General features: G+C 38.6%; 1 protein-coding gene across 2 annotated transcripts in view; it reads right to left on the bottom strand.

The window, feature by feature from the left end:
• Positions 1-1,640: 1,640 nt before the first annotated feature.
• NVL (nuclear VCP like) overlaps positions 1,641-15,652 on the bottom strand; it is a 41,371-nt gene continuing 27,359 nt past the window's right edge. For both annotated transcript variants that reach the window (XM_032103395.1, XM_032103396.1), the window contains 5 exons: positions 15,541-15,647; positions 11,776-11,852; positions 10,200-10,288; positions 6,274-6,344; positions 1,641-4,473 (listed from right to left, as the gene is read on the bottom strand). In XM_032103395.1, the coding sequence (XP_031959286.1) occupies positions 4,429-4,473; positions 6,274-6,344; positions 10,200-10,288; positions 11,776-11,852; positions 15,541-15,647 (389 nt within the window). In that variant the 3' untranslated portion in view covers positions 1,641-4,428. The remainder of the gene's footprint in view (positions 4,474-6,273; positions 6,345-10,199; positions 10,289-11,775; positions 11,853-15,540; positions 15,648-15,652) is intronic.

Genomic DNA, 15,652 nt, shown 5'->3' with positions numbered 1-15,652 from the left:
TCCTGTATAAAACATAAAAAAACTGTAACAGCTAACTTCAATAGTAAGAACTGCCAAAAGCAGCTATTTGAAAGGTAACCAGCATAGTTTCATCCCTAAAAAACAGTTAGAAGCATTTCTGAACCACTGGTAAAAGTAATTAGGACCAGTTGGCCCTACTTGACTTGTTTGATATATTCTAAATGAACAGTGAATGTAAGTGTGACTGGAGAAAGCATGGTGTTTACTCCAAAGGCATGACATAGAAATATGAAACGCTAACATTTTTTTAAAAAAATACATATGCACCATCTAGTTATTGTTTTAAGGAATTAAATAGTTTTCATTAATACAATTAAAACATATCTGGCAGAAATGGGTTAGTATAATTTTTGAAACATTTTATCTGAAAGTTGGAGGGAGCTTGTGGAGAGCAAATTTGAAGCTAAAGAGCATCAAGAACCCTGACAGTTAACCCAGTTGTTTTTTCTGAATCTATTCAGATGGAATGAGTTAACTTTGGTGTTTCCACACGTTTGTTAGGGTTTGTTCCTTTCAGTTTGTCAGTTTGGAAAACATCTTATGTGAAATCAGTCAGGAGTTTTAACTGTCACCCAAGTATTTTAGCTGCAGTTAAATTGTGCAGAGCTCTGAATCCCCTTCAGGCCTTTTAGAGTAACTTGCAGTTTTCAGAATAAACTTCCTTGCATGGCTTTTAACACTCCCTGCCCCCAATTATCTGAAGCTGCTTAAGTGGAATAAGTAATGTATCCTGGAATCTGATTGTACTAGGCATTAGTTTTCCCACAGGACAGGCGTGGGTATGCTTCTCTTTCAGAACAACTCTTGCCTCTGGCATTCCTGATTTGCTGTTGAACCTGACTCCTTCCCAACATTAACGTGCTAAATGGGCGCATCTGTCTGGTTGCAGAGCTCCCTGCTGTCAGAGCCAGGGCAGGACTTCCTCCCTGGAACCAGAGGTCAGTTTAAACAGTTCAGATTTCCAGTTGTGTGTCTCAGAACTCCTCTGGTGAAGTCATTAAATGAGCTGGTGAGCACATAAGACAAAGGTCTCCAGGTGTTGAGACATGGATCTGTTGATGGTGGTAAGTAGACACTGTCAGATGGTGAGGTCACCTCTGCCTCCCTGACATTTCTTTCTTCTATTGGATGGAGTGGCATGCCCCAGTAGAGCTTAAAGCTGTTCATTCCTTATTCCATGATGAGGTTCAACAGCTGATACCATCAGTGCTACAGACTGCAGGCTGCCATCCTGTTGGACTGAGAGGAGGAAAGTGACTTTGAAGCAGCAACCTTGTGTAAGGAGTCTGGCACAGCTTGTGGAAACTATTCCTCTGTAATGTGGAAGTCTCAAAAGACAGCAAAGCAAGTTCTGCTGTTTAGTTTGCACATTGCAAGGCACAGGAACCACTTCTGGGGCTGCCAACATTTGCTTCTGCAAGGTCCTAGGAAAACAATCTGATAAAGAGGTGTGTCTGGATCATGTGGATCTGCCTTTAGCACAGCAACCTGCAACTCCACACAATTATCTCTTCTCTAGCAAATCTATTTCACAATCAAGCCTGAAGTGGGATATATGACTTTAGTCAGGACAAAGATGTGGAAAAAGTTTCCTATTGAGCCATGACTGAAGACAGTGTTTTTCTTCTTTCAACAGTCCCCCACACAGTGCACTGCCTCTGCCCCCTATCCATGCCTCTGCTATGCTCTGGGACAGGATCATTCCTGTGGTTTAGATATGTTGCTAGCCTCAGGAAAAGAGAGAGGAGAATGGCATGATGAACAATTTCTTGATCTTGTCACAACAGAAACAAGATGACTGGAGGCAAAACCTCGAGGCATGTCTGTTAGGAGGGGTGGTAGCTGCATATGCAGAACAAAATATTTGTCTCTATTGCATGAAAAGGCTCATTCCTTAAAGCAGTTCCCATTTTCTGTGTACAAAGGATCTCCTCCATACAAAGGATCATTGTTTTTTTAGTGATATATACTATAGCCTGAGCAGAATTTCCCACAAGGAGCAGTGTGGGTGCAACACTTGGGTGTGAGCAGGCAAATGGAGTTCAGCTGCCTACCCTTGCCTGCTGCACACAGAGCCCAGACAAGGTAAGCAAGCAGGATATGGACACTTGACTGATTTGGCTTTTTCTGCCTTTCACTTTCACTTCAGATTTTCTTGTGCATTCAAACCCTCCTGCACCCCACTTCCTCTTCCCTTATCACCTGTTAAGAAGAATGATCATGAGACACCTTGAATAATAAACGTTTTGTGTTGGCACTCTTGACAAGACTGTAGTGCTGTTAGTACTACTTGATAGCATTTCCTCCCTTATCTTGCCTGGCACGTCCTTCTTTGGTTTCTTGCTCCATACATACACAGAAATAATGCCATCATAAAAGGAAAGGAAAATTCTTAGGTGGATATGCCAGGGCTTGAGGATTCCACTCCTGCCTAAGCTCATCAGCTGCAGCTATCCTCAAGGACAGTAACAGGAATCTTCTCTGTATATCCATAAAGGAGAAATAACTTTTCATTGGTTCACTCAGCCACTCAAGTGAATTGAGTGTATCATTATTATTATTATTATACTGTTGTAGTATTATGAGCAAAGACTGAGAGAAATGTGTTTGTGCAGCCTTGAGAAAATAAAGCTTAGGGAGAGAATTTATCACTGTGTTCCAGGGGTGGTTACAAAGAAGATGGAGACTCCCTTTTATAAGGGTGATGTGGAAAAGAGGAGGGGTAAGGAGTGCAAGTTACTCCTGGGGTGCTTCCCACTGGGAATGAGGAAAACGATTCCACTGGCTGATTGTACTCATTGTGAAGAATCTCCCCAGTGTCACACACTTGTAGGATTCAGCTGGACAGGGTGCTGGGCCATTGTGTCTAGACTGCTTTTTGCCAAGAAAGGTTGAACGAGATGATCATTGAGGTTTCCTTCCAACATGGTATTGATTGAAAATGATGATCCTTCACCTTGGATTTCTGGGAATCATAGCTGAAGCTTCAAGCCTGATTTGCAATTAAAAGCAGGCACATCATCATCATCTGCTTTATATACAGGGACTTAATTTGTTAGTCTTATGAGTCGGAATTTGAGTCACTGAGGCTCCAGCTTCCCTAGGAGAGGGAGGGAATGTCATACTATGTTGAGCAAAAATCCCAGTGGTAAGAACAAGCTCCCATGGGTGTCAGTGTTTTTAAAATGCAAGTCTGTGGTGATAAGTTACATGTGATAGCCTTCAACATGTACCTTTGGGTAAAAAGGTGCAGGAGATTTCTTGTTAGCTGACAATTCTGAGAAGAATTTAAGATGTAAGGTACTGTTCTCTGTCAAGGTCAGTCCTAAAGTTAGATCTGGTTGTTCAGAGTATTTGTTTAAATGAATTCAAGTAGGAGATGAAATGATCTCCCTCTTGTTTAAGTAAGTAGGGGAGGATGCTTACAGATTATATGTTGCTTACAAAAACTATTTTGTTGGGGTTCTTCCCTGAAGGATTGTAGGTTTCATAATCTGGCACTTTTCAGTGTTTTAACTTGGATACTGTCTGATTTGCTGACACTGAAAGTTAGGAAGTTATGACCTTCCTTCTAATATGGAATTTCTTGTATTAAAAAAAAAAAAAAAGCTCTTGGCTTGCTTTTTAAAACAGTAACATTTTTATTTCTCCGGAGGATACTGAAACACTGTAAAAAAGTTTTTGTTGTTGCAAATTTATCTGTTTAAGAAAAATAATTAAGAACCAGCTTGTCAACTACCTCTTAATTCAAATGTTTTCTAGGTTGAATCATATTATAATAGCACTTTGCCAGTTTCCAAACTTTACTCTCTCCTAGGTAACCCTCCCAGCTTGCAATCTGTGGGCAGTTTATTTTGGTAAGGTGGAAGGAAGCTGTTAGCAGCTCTGAGAACCTGGGCTGGCACAATTATGTGTCACTGTACTCAGAAAATGTGTGCAGTAACATCCACTGCAGCACTTTCCCAGCCTACTTTCACAGCTCTGTCCTCCCAGTGCTTCTCTGTGTCCTCGTTCTAGAAAACACAGCACTTTTCTCTGGTGGTTGAAAACAGCTATTTGAGCAGTGTAAACACTTGGAGGGGCTAGCTTGTGCCTCAGAGATTTCAGATTCAGGGCACCAAATGTATCAGAATGGTATTAGCTTTTTAGCACTAAAAGCATTCATTTTGAAAATAGAAATGGTTATAAGCAGGAAGCATGTATTGTATCTTTTATTCTGGAGACAGTTAAATTAAGGATGCTTTAGAGCAGTAGGTTGTGATGACCTTCTTTTCAGATGCAGTATAAAAAGTTGAGAGATGGATTTAGTACAGCTTCTTTCCAACCTGTCTCTTGAAAACAGGCACAGGAACTGCAGAACTCTTCGCCAGTGTAGAATGAGTCTCTTTTGGGAATTGTCCAAATGTATCACCTGCACAGTGACTGATGCAGTTCTTCATACATGATTTGATCCTAACAGTGCCAAGAGAATAGAAAAAAATACCTCAGACAGTGGTAAAAAGCTTACACAATATTTAAAAGTGACTTTGTGTATTATTCAAGCAAGTGAAACAAACCAGCTCTATGAGCTACTAGCTGCATTTTAAAACATTTACAGACAAAAACCTAAATAAGGCAAACCCCTACTACCCTGGCTCATTAATGAGGGTCTCCAGGGAGAGTCACCAATGGTGTGTAGTTCACAGAGGCCTTGGGCAGAGTTCTTACTCTTTATGTTGCCATGCTGGGTTAGATGGCAGCTTCACTGAGAAGGTACTGCCCTCTTCACCAGGGAGCTGCTGAATTGACACTTTCCTCCCCCCTCTAGTTCTGCACAATGAGCAGGCATCATCTTTTGCTAATCTAACTTAACTGTTCCTTAACCCTTTGCACTGGTCACTCAAAATGACACTTTTGAGGAATAGAATACTTCCACTGAAATAACTGGCTTCAGAACGTGATGTCTGTCCACAGCTTTAAGGATTTTTTTTTTGTTTATCTTGAGTCAACCAATTAAACCAAATACAGATGTGTATGGGGTAGAAGAGGTAAATGCACTAGATCAGTAAGATGTAGCTTTTTTAGCCTTTTTTTTTTAGATTTTCCAGTATTCATAGCAAGGGCTGTAGAGTTTTTGTCAGACTGAATTTGTCTAGCAGATAGGAAGTAGACTCTGGAAACGGGAGATAAGTATCTTGTAGTGCAATAGATATTTCAAAATACCTAACTGAAAAGTCTTCAGATGAATATAATTGAAATATAGGACTCTCAGACATGCGATATTTAAGCTGCCTTTGAGATGCAGAATAACATTTTTGGTTAACCAGAAGAAATATGTTCTAATACTTCACAGTTATTACTCCTGTCCTATGTTAGAGGAGATGTTTTACATTTTTGTGGCTGTTTGCTTAGTGATTAGCAAAGGGAAAACAACAACCAACATCATCTTTAAAGGTTCTTGGAGCCACAGATCACTTTTAAATTTTATGAAAGGTCACTGACCATCAAAATACAATAATAATAAAAGGAAATAGTTAGCTAACTTCTCTCTGGCTAGCATTCAAAGTGAATACATTGCTGTATTCTGGCTGCAGTACACTCTTGGCAACACATGGAGACCTATATACAAGCTCTGCAATAATAGCAAGTCCTATACATTAACTATTAACTTCAAAATTACAGTAATTAAGGTGATTGAACAGCTTTCCTTTCAGTCATTAAAAGGAACGGGACATAAGGAAACGTTTACAACAGACTTCCTTGACAAATCCAAATAATGAAAAGAGCGATAAAAAGTAACTAAGATAATCAAGTGTGTTTCATGTCCCATGTCAAATTTACATCTCTTGCACACCAACAGAAAAGGCTGAGAATCTTTGTGTGTCATTGTCGTGGGGAAGGAAAGATTGTGGCAGGATGTGGTGCACTCTAAAGGCCTTGACTTCTAACTGAAAATTCAGCAGCCATAAGAGCTTAGGGCCAGGTTAATAATCAATCTGGGAATGTCAGTGAAGTCCAAGGCACCACACTAAAAGATAATCTTGGTATCTTGGTAAGCCACCTACATGCAGTGCATCATCTACAGCTGAAAAGGGAGGCTTTAATTCCTGACCTTAACACAAACATCAGGTTTGTTAATGCAGAAACAGGTACTGTCAGTTTGAAATACATCTAAGTATGCTGCAACCTTAACCATTCCCACCAGTCTCCAGCATCACAAGAGTGTCCTTCCCAAGGGAGTAATGAGCTTTACATACTCGAATATTATCTTACCTTTTTGGATACTGAAGACTTCACTTTCCTAAAAGCTTCTTCAAAGTGTTTACGAGAAATCTTGATTCCTCCTTAAAGAACAGAGCATAATAAATTACTAAAATTGCAGACAAGTGGCAATTAAGTGACTGTTTTATGTATTTCAAGGCAGCGTTCAGGAAACCTAACTAACTAAATTCCCTTAACCTTTCTGGAAGTGAATCCCTCAAAGCCTGTTGTTTCCAGTTTGGGGCACTTTTTTTTTTAACATAAATTTAATATTAAGCTTCCCTGTTATTTAAGCAGTACCTAGAAAACATTTTGCTATCATTCCAATTCTACTCAATTTCTAAATAATTGGCTTCATATCATTGCCTTCTCTGATGTTAGACAGAAGTGATGAAAGCTTTCACTTTTACAACTCCCTGTGTTTAAGTTTATGCAAATTGCCATTTTGACCTTAATGCAGCTATCCACAGTAATTATTCCTAATAATAGCCTTCTGAACAGGTTTTCTTAGTATGTTAAAACATAAGCATACCTCAAATAAGTAATGGATTTCTCTGCTCTCACAAGGCAGTACCTTGTTTAATCTTGACTTAAGAATCCCAAGATGCTACTACTAGAAAGATTCATTACAAGCTGACACTGTGCACAGGTATCAGATATGACAGAAATACAAATTGTAGTCTTGTTTGGTGCATTTTTTAAATGTCTTTCATTAGGATGACTATTGCTTTTACTTCCACTTTTGCCACATGAAATGGGATGTGCCACCATGAAAAAACTGTTAATAGATTTTGAGCCCGAGTTGAACAAAAATCTTCTGCTGATATAGTAAAAGACTAAATAGCAAATGGAAGGTACTAAATTAAAAATGAAATATACCTTGTCAAAGGTATAAAGCAGAAGAGCAAATAGCCTACAGTTATTATTACCTGTGTTTAAAGTAAAGATGAAGGTTAAAGTTCACTGAACTAAACATACAACCTCACTGCTCTGTCATCTCACTTCTGTGGCACTCATATTCAACATTCCTATTACCAGATAAAGTTACACCCAGAAAAATTGAAGATGCAAGTTTAAAATGTTAGGAATTTAACCTGTTTCCCCAAGGAAATGCTATTTACAGTAAGGAAAAGGTTCCATTTGGGACTTTCTGAGAAGTCAGATTACTTTAAAACTCCATAAAACAATAAAATGAACCTACAAGAATTCAGTTTTGCTTTCACTTTTGTTTTTAAGCATGTAACTTTTTAATCAAACTGTGACAATGCTATAGGGAGGGAGAAAATCTCCTGCTGGGTAGTTTACCTCTCATTGCAAGTAAGTTAGGCTACTTCATGCTTATTATGTGATAAAAGCTTGCCCAGAGCTTGATCATGTAGAAAATGGAGCTGTCAGTAATCCAGACCTTGGCTACTTGCATTAACACACTTTGCCTTGATTTCTGATGACAAAACCATTTAGTCTGAATAAGTAGGTACAAATATTTAATTGTTTAAAACCATTTATATTGATAAATCGGAATAATGAAGTATATCAACAGGTACAATCTTTTAAAAAAAAGACCAAGTACTTGAAACACTAAATATGAAATTGGTGTTTTCCTGCTTACATAGATGAGTGAGGGATAGGTGGTTCCTATCAAACAAGGACCAGATCTTGCTTTTCAAATTCAACTGCAAAGATGCAAAACTTCATTCTCACTTGTTAAACCACAGTTGCTCTTAACTGCTCTACCAAAAGGTCTCCCAGATTCTCTCATAGCCTTACAGACTATGCAGGTGATGTGGGGCCACTGGCTGTCTTTTATAAAAACATACCAAAAGGGTCATTGTTTAGGAGGTCTGTATTTGTCACTGCAGCTGAAATAGGTAAGAATCTCTCCTATTATGATATTTCTCATACTCTATACATTCTCTGCAACTAGATCTATTTGAAATAAATATACAAGATCAAGCCAAAGAGGTGAGTTAAGATGTTAATGGGAAGAAGTCCCCAGGAGCACGTGGTATTCACCCAAAGTTTCTGAGGATCTGCTGCAGTCGGGTGAGTCCCACTCTGGCAGTGCTGCTGAAACCACTTTTATGCAGCATCTTGAGTGGTTTGGAAAAGGGAGGCAGAAGTGAAACTCCAAGTTTGCAAATGACAGTGAACCCTTCTGGGCAGTCAAATGCTGGGCCAATGATGAGGAAATCCAGGAGGACCTCATGCAAGTGGAAATCTGCCCAATTGTTTGGAATTTCCCCTACAAACTTCTGTATCTGGCAATTCTCAGACCATAGTCACTAACATGATCAGCTTGCCTGTTCAAGTTGGCAGTAGAATTTCTGAATTGTTCTACAAAATATCACAAAAAGGGTACCTTTCCATTTCACTTTCTAAAATTACCTTCAAGCAAACTACTGCTGAGTGTTAAAAATACCACACCCCTGAATTTATTCCAGAGGAAAATATTAGGTCGAACAAGAAGTTGCAACAGTTTCTCCAGAACAGAAGGGAGCAGCCCTGATTCCAAAGCACTGACTGAGAAGGACACTCAGCACCCATCCACAGTCAAGCAGAGCATGGGAGGGAGGCAGCTGAGCGTGTCCTGTTGTCACACTGAAGGGCGAAAATCCCCAGTCTTATCTTGAAGATAAAAATGAACAGGGTTTCAAATCAGAAACCACCTTATATGTTTTCATATCAATCAGGGCTGATGTCTTGGAAGTCCAAGGACAGTCCAAGCAAGCAGCTGCTATAAACATGCAAATCAAGCCATGCATATATTAGGGAGTTGTTGCCGGCTGCCTACACATCCATACAGTCAGTGCTTAGGCTGCAATCCTAACTTGAAGGCTGAATTTAAGTGATGAACAGCTTTGAATAAAGTCTGCTCTATTCTGAAAAATTATAAAAAAGAACTGGATAAACTCAGAAATTTCCATCTCAAATCAAGAGTTTTCTCCAGCTACAGCAAGCAAAATGGGTAACTAAGTCATACAGCAGCGAAGGTTTTCATAGCTCAGGGTGTTTTCCCCCTCTAGTTGAACATGCTTGTTGCCTCAGAACAAGGAATACAAACACTGCTCTGTTAACCTACTGGTTGCTAAAAACCAGACAAGACTGGATAGGTATTAGATCAAAAAGAAGCATTCAAAGCCATTAAAATTCCAGTGTTGTTCTTAGAAATCAGGGGCATAATGAAAGCCTATGACATTTTCCAAGGACACAATCTGAAAAGTCACAATTCCATCTTAGCTTTGCATTTTGACTTAAGAGTAAAATAAGAAACAAAATTACTGGAAAAAAATCTAGACAGACAGGCATGTTATATAAAAGTTTCAATCTATAATTTAAATAATGCCAGGAACACACAATTTATACCAGAAGTTCAGACAGATAATGAAAGGGCAGAGAATGTACTTGAATCAATTTATAACTCCCTGTTAAAGTCCTGGCAAGAGGCACTGATGAGCTAAGCACCAAAGATCCAAAGTGGCACTCAGATCTTCCCAGCTCCATCAGTGCTGGATGTACATGCTCAGTTACACAACACAGCTGGGGGCCAAAGGTAGGTAATCAGGGAATGTGCAGTTTACAACTCTCCTCCAAATACGTCAGCACAATTAGTCTTTGGTAGTGATAGGGAAAATTGGCAATGGGGTATTTAGTCTAGAAAATAATCAGCTTACGTAACCATTTAACAGAATCTTTTCTTTAGGGTTGCAAGCTTCAATTCCTTAAAAATAAAAATTATGCTGACTTTCCAGCATAACCATTTTTCCTGTACCCTCCCCTACCTCCCCTTATGTGACTGACTTTTGTTTGGCTCAGAAGTCAATCAGTCAATGATATACAGCTTGCACAGCTTCATGCTTGTCTTGAACTACTTCAAACACTTTACATTCCATTTATCTTGTCACTATTCAGTTAAGATTTTCTTTTTAAAGCTTTCTTACCTTTCCTGCTTTGAGTATTCTGCAGGGCCATTTCCTGTCTCAAGGCACAAAGGGAAGCCTCACGCACAAGAGCAGAAAGGTCTGCCCCTCTAGAGATACAAACAACAGATTATTTGGAGAAAAATTCCTCTTGTCTTTTGCTGATGGCAGATAGAAAGGCAAGACACTAAAAATGACATTAAAAATTGGTTGTGCTGTAACAAAGTTTCATCTTAAGAACATTGGAAAGAGGCCTGACGACTACCCAGTCTGCACCCTGCATTACAGAGTGATGCCCTTCAGATTTTAGTCACAGATTAAGATCAAATGAATTAAAAGCAAGGGAAGAGGCAAAAACCCCATCTTTGAAAACGCCAAAGAGTTGATAAATAATTTGCCACCTGGTTGGATCATAACTTCTTTTTTTTATAAATCTTATGAAAGAATCAAATGAAGTCCCTCATCTTTACAAAAAGTTGCTCAAAGCTGCACGAACAGTAAACATGCTTAAAATAACAGTATCTACAAAACATGGTCAGATCAGTTTAAGTACTTGTTTCCAGTTTCCTGGAACTGGAACAGCTGGAAGTTTTCACAAGCCTTTCAGCTGGTGAAAGTCATTGAACCAAAAAAAATTTTCAAAATTAACTCCCCATGCTTCATTTGGGGGTACTAGGCATAAAGTATTTAAAAAGCAAAAATTAAACCGAACCAGCTAAAAGAAAAACCCCCAAAAAAAAACAAAAGCAAAGAAATCAAAACTGACAACAAAAACTCAAACACGCACACACAAAAAACCCCCAAACTCAAAATACAGATAAACTCAAACATCAAAAAAAGCACAACCAAACAACAAAACCCCAAACAAAAAAACCACAGAAACTCCACAACAAAAAAACAAATCAAAATCCCCACACACTGAAAAAGAACAACATTGGACCATAAAACAATGAAAGGTGTAGGAAGAAAAAGTACTCATCTTTCCCAAGTAATATTGTGGCAAGCAGCCTGTTGTAAACTTTATCTTCTGTGAACTCCATAAAAACATTACTAACTTACTGAATAGCTTAAAGCTTTTTAAGTTTTATGGACCATAACTGCAAATAATTCTGACAGATATGGCCATCAAGCTTTCCCTAAAGCCACACCTTGCTATTCCCAAAGCACAAGTTGAAATGGGCCCTCATTACTTTGTCAAACAGATTGCTCTCAACTCTGTGGCAAAACAAGTTGCTTATGGCTGTTTAACCAATTTGCTTTTATCATCATTATCAGCCCACAACTTAAAGAGGGCTCTTTTGTCCTCAGATGATGCAAGAATTATAAAATAAAAGCAAGGGAAACCAAGATGCCCCTACTGCTCTGTATTTACAACATGAAGAGGACTTTTCCAGATGAAGAAGACTTCAGCATCCATATATTCCTACCAACTTCTTGGAAAAAAGCACAAGTGAAAGCAAGAAAAATAGCCTGAGGGCAAAGGTTTGTAAAGTTGAGAAACCCTCTTAATAATACCAACAAAACACACCTGATCATGCATCAGAAGACTGCTGGCACTGCACCTTAAATAGGAAAGTCAAAAGTAGAAGGTACTCACGTGTAACAATCACAATGCTGACTGTAAGCAATTTCCTCCAGGCTTATATCACTGTCTAGTGGAGGTCGGGTGCCATCCTAAAGGGGTTGAGGTAAGAAAAAAGAGAAGGTAAGAAAACTTTTTTTTTACATATGCCATCCCTGAAGTGATTAGTTATCTTTAATCAGGAATCATAGAGGGGTCTGACAAATTTCATGCAATATCCACAAATACTAATATTTTTAATGTCAAACTGACAAGAAGGATAATCAGCCTTAAAACTATTTAATTATAAAATGTTAAGTATTGTTAAATTTTTACTTGCCACCCACAGATTAGATTTTCTCTAAGGAAATGATGGCCAGCCTGCCACAGGGCATTGTGGCACCAGCACTGTTCCATATGTGGAATAATAATAATAGCTGGTTGCTTCAGCAGCTTTGTTTAGCTGCAGCTCCTCTAGTTTTACTGTGTGTTGAAATCAAACAGCTAAGCAATAGGCATGTCAGTTTACTCTTGTCACCTTTAAGACTAAATTAATTATATATCTTTTATATTCTGGATATGAATTTTCAAACTTAGAAGTTTTCCATCTGGATTTCATAGAGGTTTACATATACTGTAGATTTTTGGACACTACTTTTCCACATTATTATTCCTTCCTCCACGAAGATCCCAGAAGTGGTTTCTTTTGTTATTATTTTTGCATCTCCAACAGCAAAAAATACTAAACTGCATTATAAATGGTATTTGAAACTAGCCAACAAAATTTCCAAACACTGTTAAGGTTGGAGATGCTCCCTGTTATCCTTAGACAACAGTAAAGTAGTATCATGATAGTGCAGAGATTCAAGATGTCTCTTGTATCAAACAGTGTCTGAGTTTTGACAGGAAAGAACACTTTTTTGATACAATAACGAATTTCTGCCAGAAACTCATTTGACAGAAATGAACAAATTCACATAATTATTTTCTGACTTCTTCAGAGGAACTAATATACTGCATATCTACAATATATTCAAGAGAAAAAATAAAATATATAGTAACTGGCAAGTTAAAACACTTCAATACTTAACAGGCAGTGGAACAGTCAAGGACTAGGCAGAGTAAGGAAACAATCTTGAATGAATGTTTAAATGTTAGAAAGGGAAAAAAACCATAGTAACATAACAAGTAACAAAAAAATAAAGGAGCAGCCTCATTTGAAAACATCCTGAAAGGAGAGACTTTAACCTGGAAACAAGGAAGCTTCATACTGTTTCATATGGGATATTTTAGTAATTCTTATAGGAAATTGCAAGCCAGAGAGATGCCTTCTCCACTGCTACAAAATTTGAGGAGCAAATACACCGGGCATTTTTTGCTCTGCCTGCTCTGGTGCCAAGCTCTGAGCAGCAGAGGAGCTTGATGCAGCTTGCAGGAATGTCAGTCCAGTAGTAACAGAAACATGTGAAGACAGGATTCTCTTGCATAATGTGCATAATTGGGAATGACTGATTTGTACAAGTTAACTGAAATAAAAGTCTTTCACAACAAAGTTTCAGCCTACATTTAGGCTGTCTGTCTTCCTCCCCCAAGTCCCTTTTCTACCCCTCATGCTGCCTTTCTAAGCATCCATGTTTTCATTCAGCAGTGATTCTGTTTCCACATGCTGTGTGTGTATTCCTTGGAGATTTCTGGGAATGCATGCCATCATCCAGAAGCCACTCACATCTGCACCAAACATCTTGTTTTCTCTAGCCTTGAGCAGAGGTGTTCTCAAATTTTTCAAATTTCCTTACCTGGAATGCATGGGTGAAATCTGACAAAAATTAAAGTATTTCAATTAATTTAACACATTTTTCCCTCGTCTTACTCCATGTTCTTCTTTCAGGTAACTCCTACACATCTTTAAAGATTTAACTCCTCATTCACCACAAGGATTTGTAATCAAAATAGTCAGACTAGTGTGAATTAAGCATGCATGAAAGCATCTTGCATTCCAAAATGCGTGATAAACGACATGATAACCAGTGACAGGATCCACAGAAACCAAGGTGATAAACACTGTGCAATGTATTCCTTCTGTCACAAGAAGGCCCATAAGCAGATCAGGCCACATCAAATATGACTTCTCAGCAGAAGACAAAAATACTCTGGCAATGGGATAATAACAGGGTTACCACATCCCATTGCCACGCCTCTTGATGTTATCCCAACAGGAAGATAGGACTGTAGGCACAAAGATTCCCAGGAGAAGGGAGCAAAGACACTTTTCAGCCACCTCACCCAAGATTTATGGCAGTAAACCCAATTCTGAACTTGATTCTTGACGGGAAACTGAAAACAGCTCTCCCTAACAACCAGCTGGTCACTGCCAAACAAGAGGAAGTCAAAAGATGAAGTGAGAACTTAATTCTCACTTATTCTCAGTGCTTCCCACGAGTGATCCTGCCCCTGCCAGGTGGGTTTGTGTATCTTGGTGACTACATGTAGCTGTGAGAGTGTGAGCAAGGGAAGCTTGTGAGAGTGAGCGAAATCAGCTCTGTTTAATACCACCTTTTCCTCCAGTTGAAGGGAGCAAAGCATCAAGCTCTGCTGCACTATTCTGCTACACCCCTAATAACCTTTGAAAATAAACTTGGTAAAACAAACATCATGATTCCTTACAGTGTGTTTGAAAAATGATTCAAGGATGTTACACTCAATTTCTCTCAACATCTCATGAAAAGCAATCATCTTTAAGAACAGGGTTATAAAAATAATTAACTGAAGTATTTCTGTAAAACTTAAAAACAACAAACTGGTCTAGTGCAAATAGCAAATGGAGGAACACTTAATATATTTTCATCCATGAAGTAATGCAGAGAACAAACGAAGGAAAGTCTAAAATCCTGAATTTGTAATGAGAATTCACTCTCTGAACATCCATTTTGGCATGAAAGAACAGGCTTGAACAAGTTCCCACTTTCTGAATTCTGAATCAACTATGGCCTATACACCACAACTTTAAGGTTACACAAGTGTGGATTATCTTTTATTACAAATACACTAAGTAATTTTTGCCACACTTCTCATAATGCTATCTTTCCTCTATAGTAAAGATTTTGTCTCCTTTGCAGCAAAAAACCCCGATCTGATAGAACACCTGCTCTTAACACTCAGTGTTGATCTACTGGAAAAAAGCAGAAAATATCCAAGTAATTCATAGTGCTCTGTATGTTCATTTTTAAGGCCTTGACTGCTGCTGTGCCATACTTGGAGAAATACTCACACAGAATTCTATAGTCCAAGTCTCTGAGTGGCAGATTGTGCTGATAACTGTGGGGAGGACCCATGAAAGCACAGATTTCACATTTTCACATTTACTTTAACCTACAACCTCTATCATCACAAGCTTCCTTTAATCCTAAAGCCAATTACGTGTCACAATTACTGTTAAGCAAATACAGATGGAGCTTGTGAATCATTCTGGTGAATGTCTGGAGCCTCCCAAAAAAAGCTTACAAAACACTTCTAGGCCCATTACTCACACAGATAGGAATCTTCTAATTAAATCTGTTCAAACTATGACTATAAAGGCAGCAACTTCTGTGTTTAACAGGTTTGCTTTAATCAAGATTCATCAGCCCCTTGCAATCTCAGAGCAAATTTAACAGCAGATGGGCTGAGGGATTATTTTTATGACCTCATGGAATATGTGAAAGTATTTAATGAGACAGGATCCTGCAATTCTTTGTAACATTTAATTTGTCTTACATCATTCCACCAAGCTTCAAGATTAAGGCTATATTTCCAAATACTCACTTTGGTGATGGTCTTTAAAATAGCAAGTCGATCTTCAGGTGGTGGCAAACCCACATAGAGGGTTTTATCCAGCCTACCAGGACGCAGGATAGCTGGGTCAATTATATCTTAG

The sequence above is a fragment of the Corvus moneduloides genome, chromosome 3 (genome assembly GCF_009650955.1).
Source record: "Corvus moneduloides isolate bCorMon1 chromosome 3, bCorMon1.pri, whole genome shotgun sequence".
Taxonomy (NCBI): Eukaryota; Metazoa; Chordata; class Aves; order Passeriformes; family Corvidae; genus Corvus; species Corvus moneduloides.
This window is presented reverse-complemented; position numbering and strand designations above follow the sequence as displayed.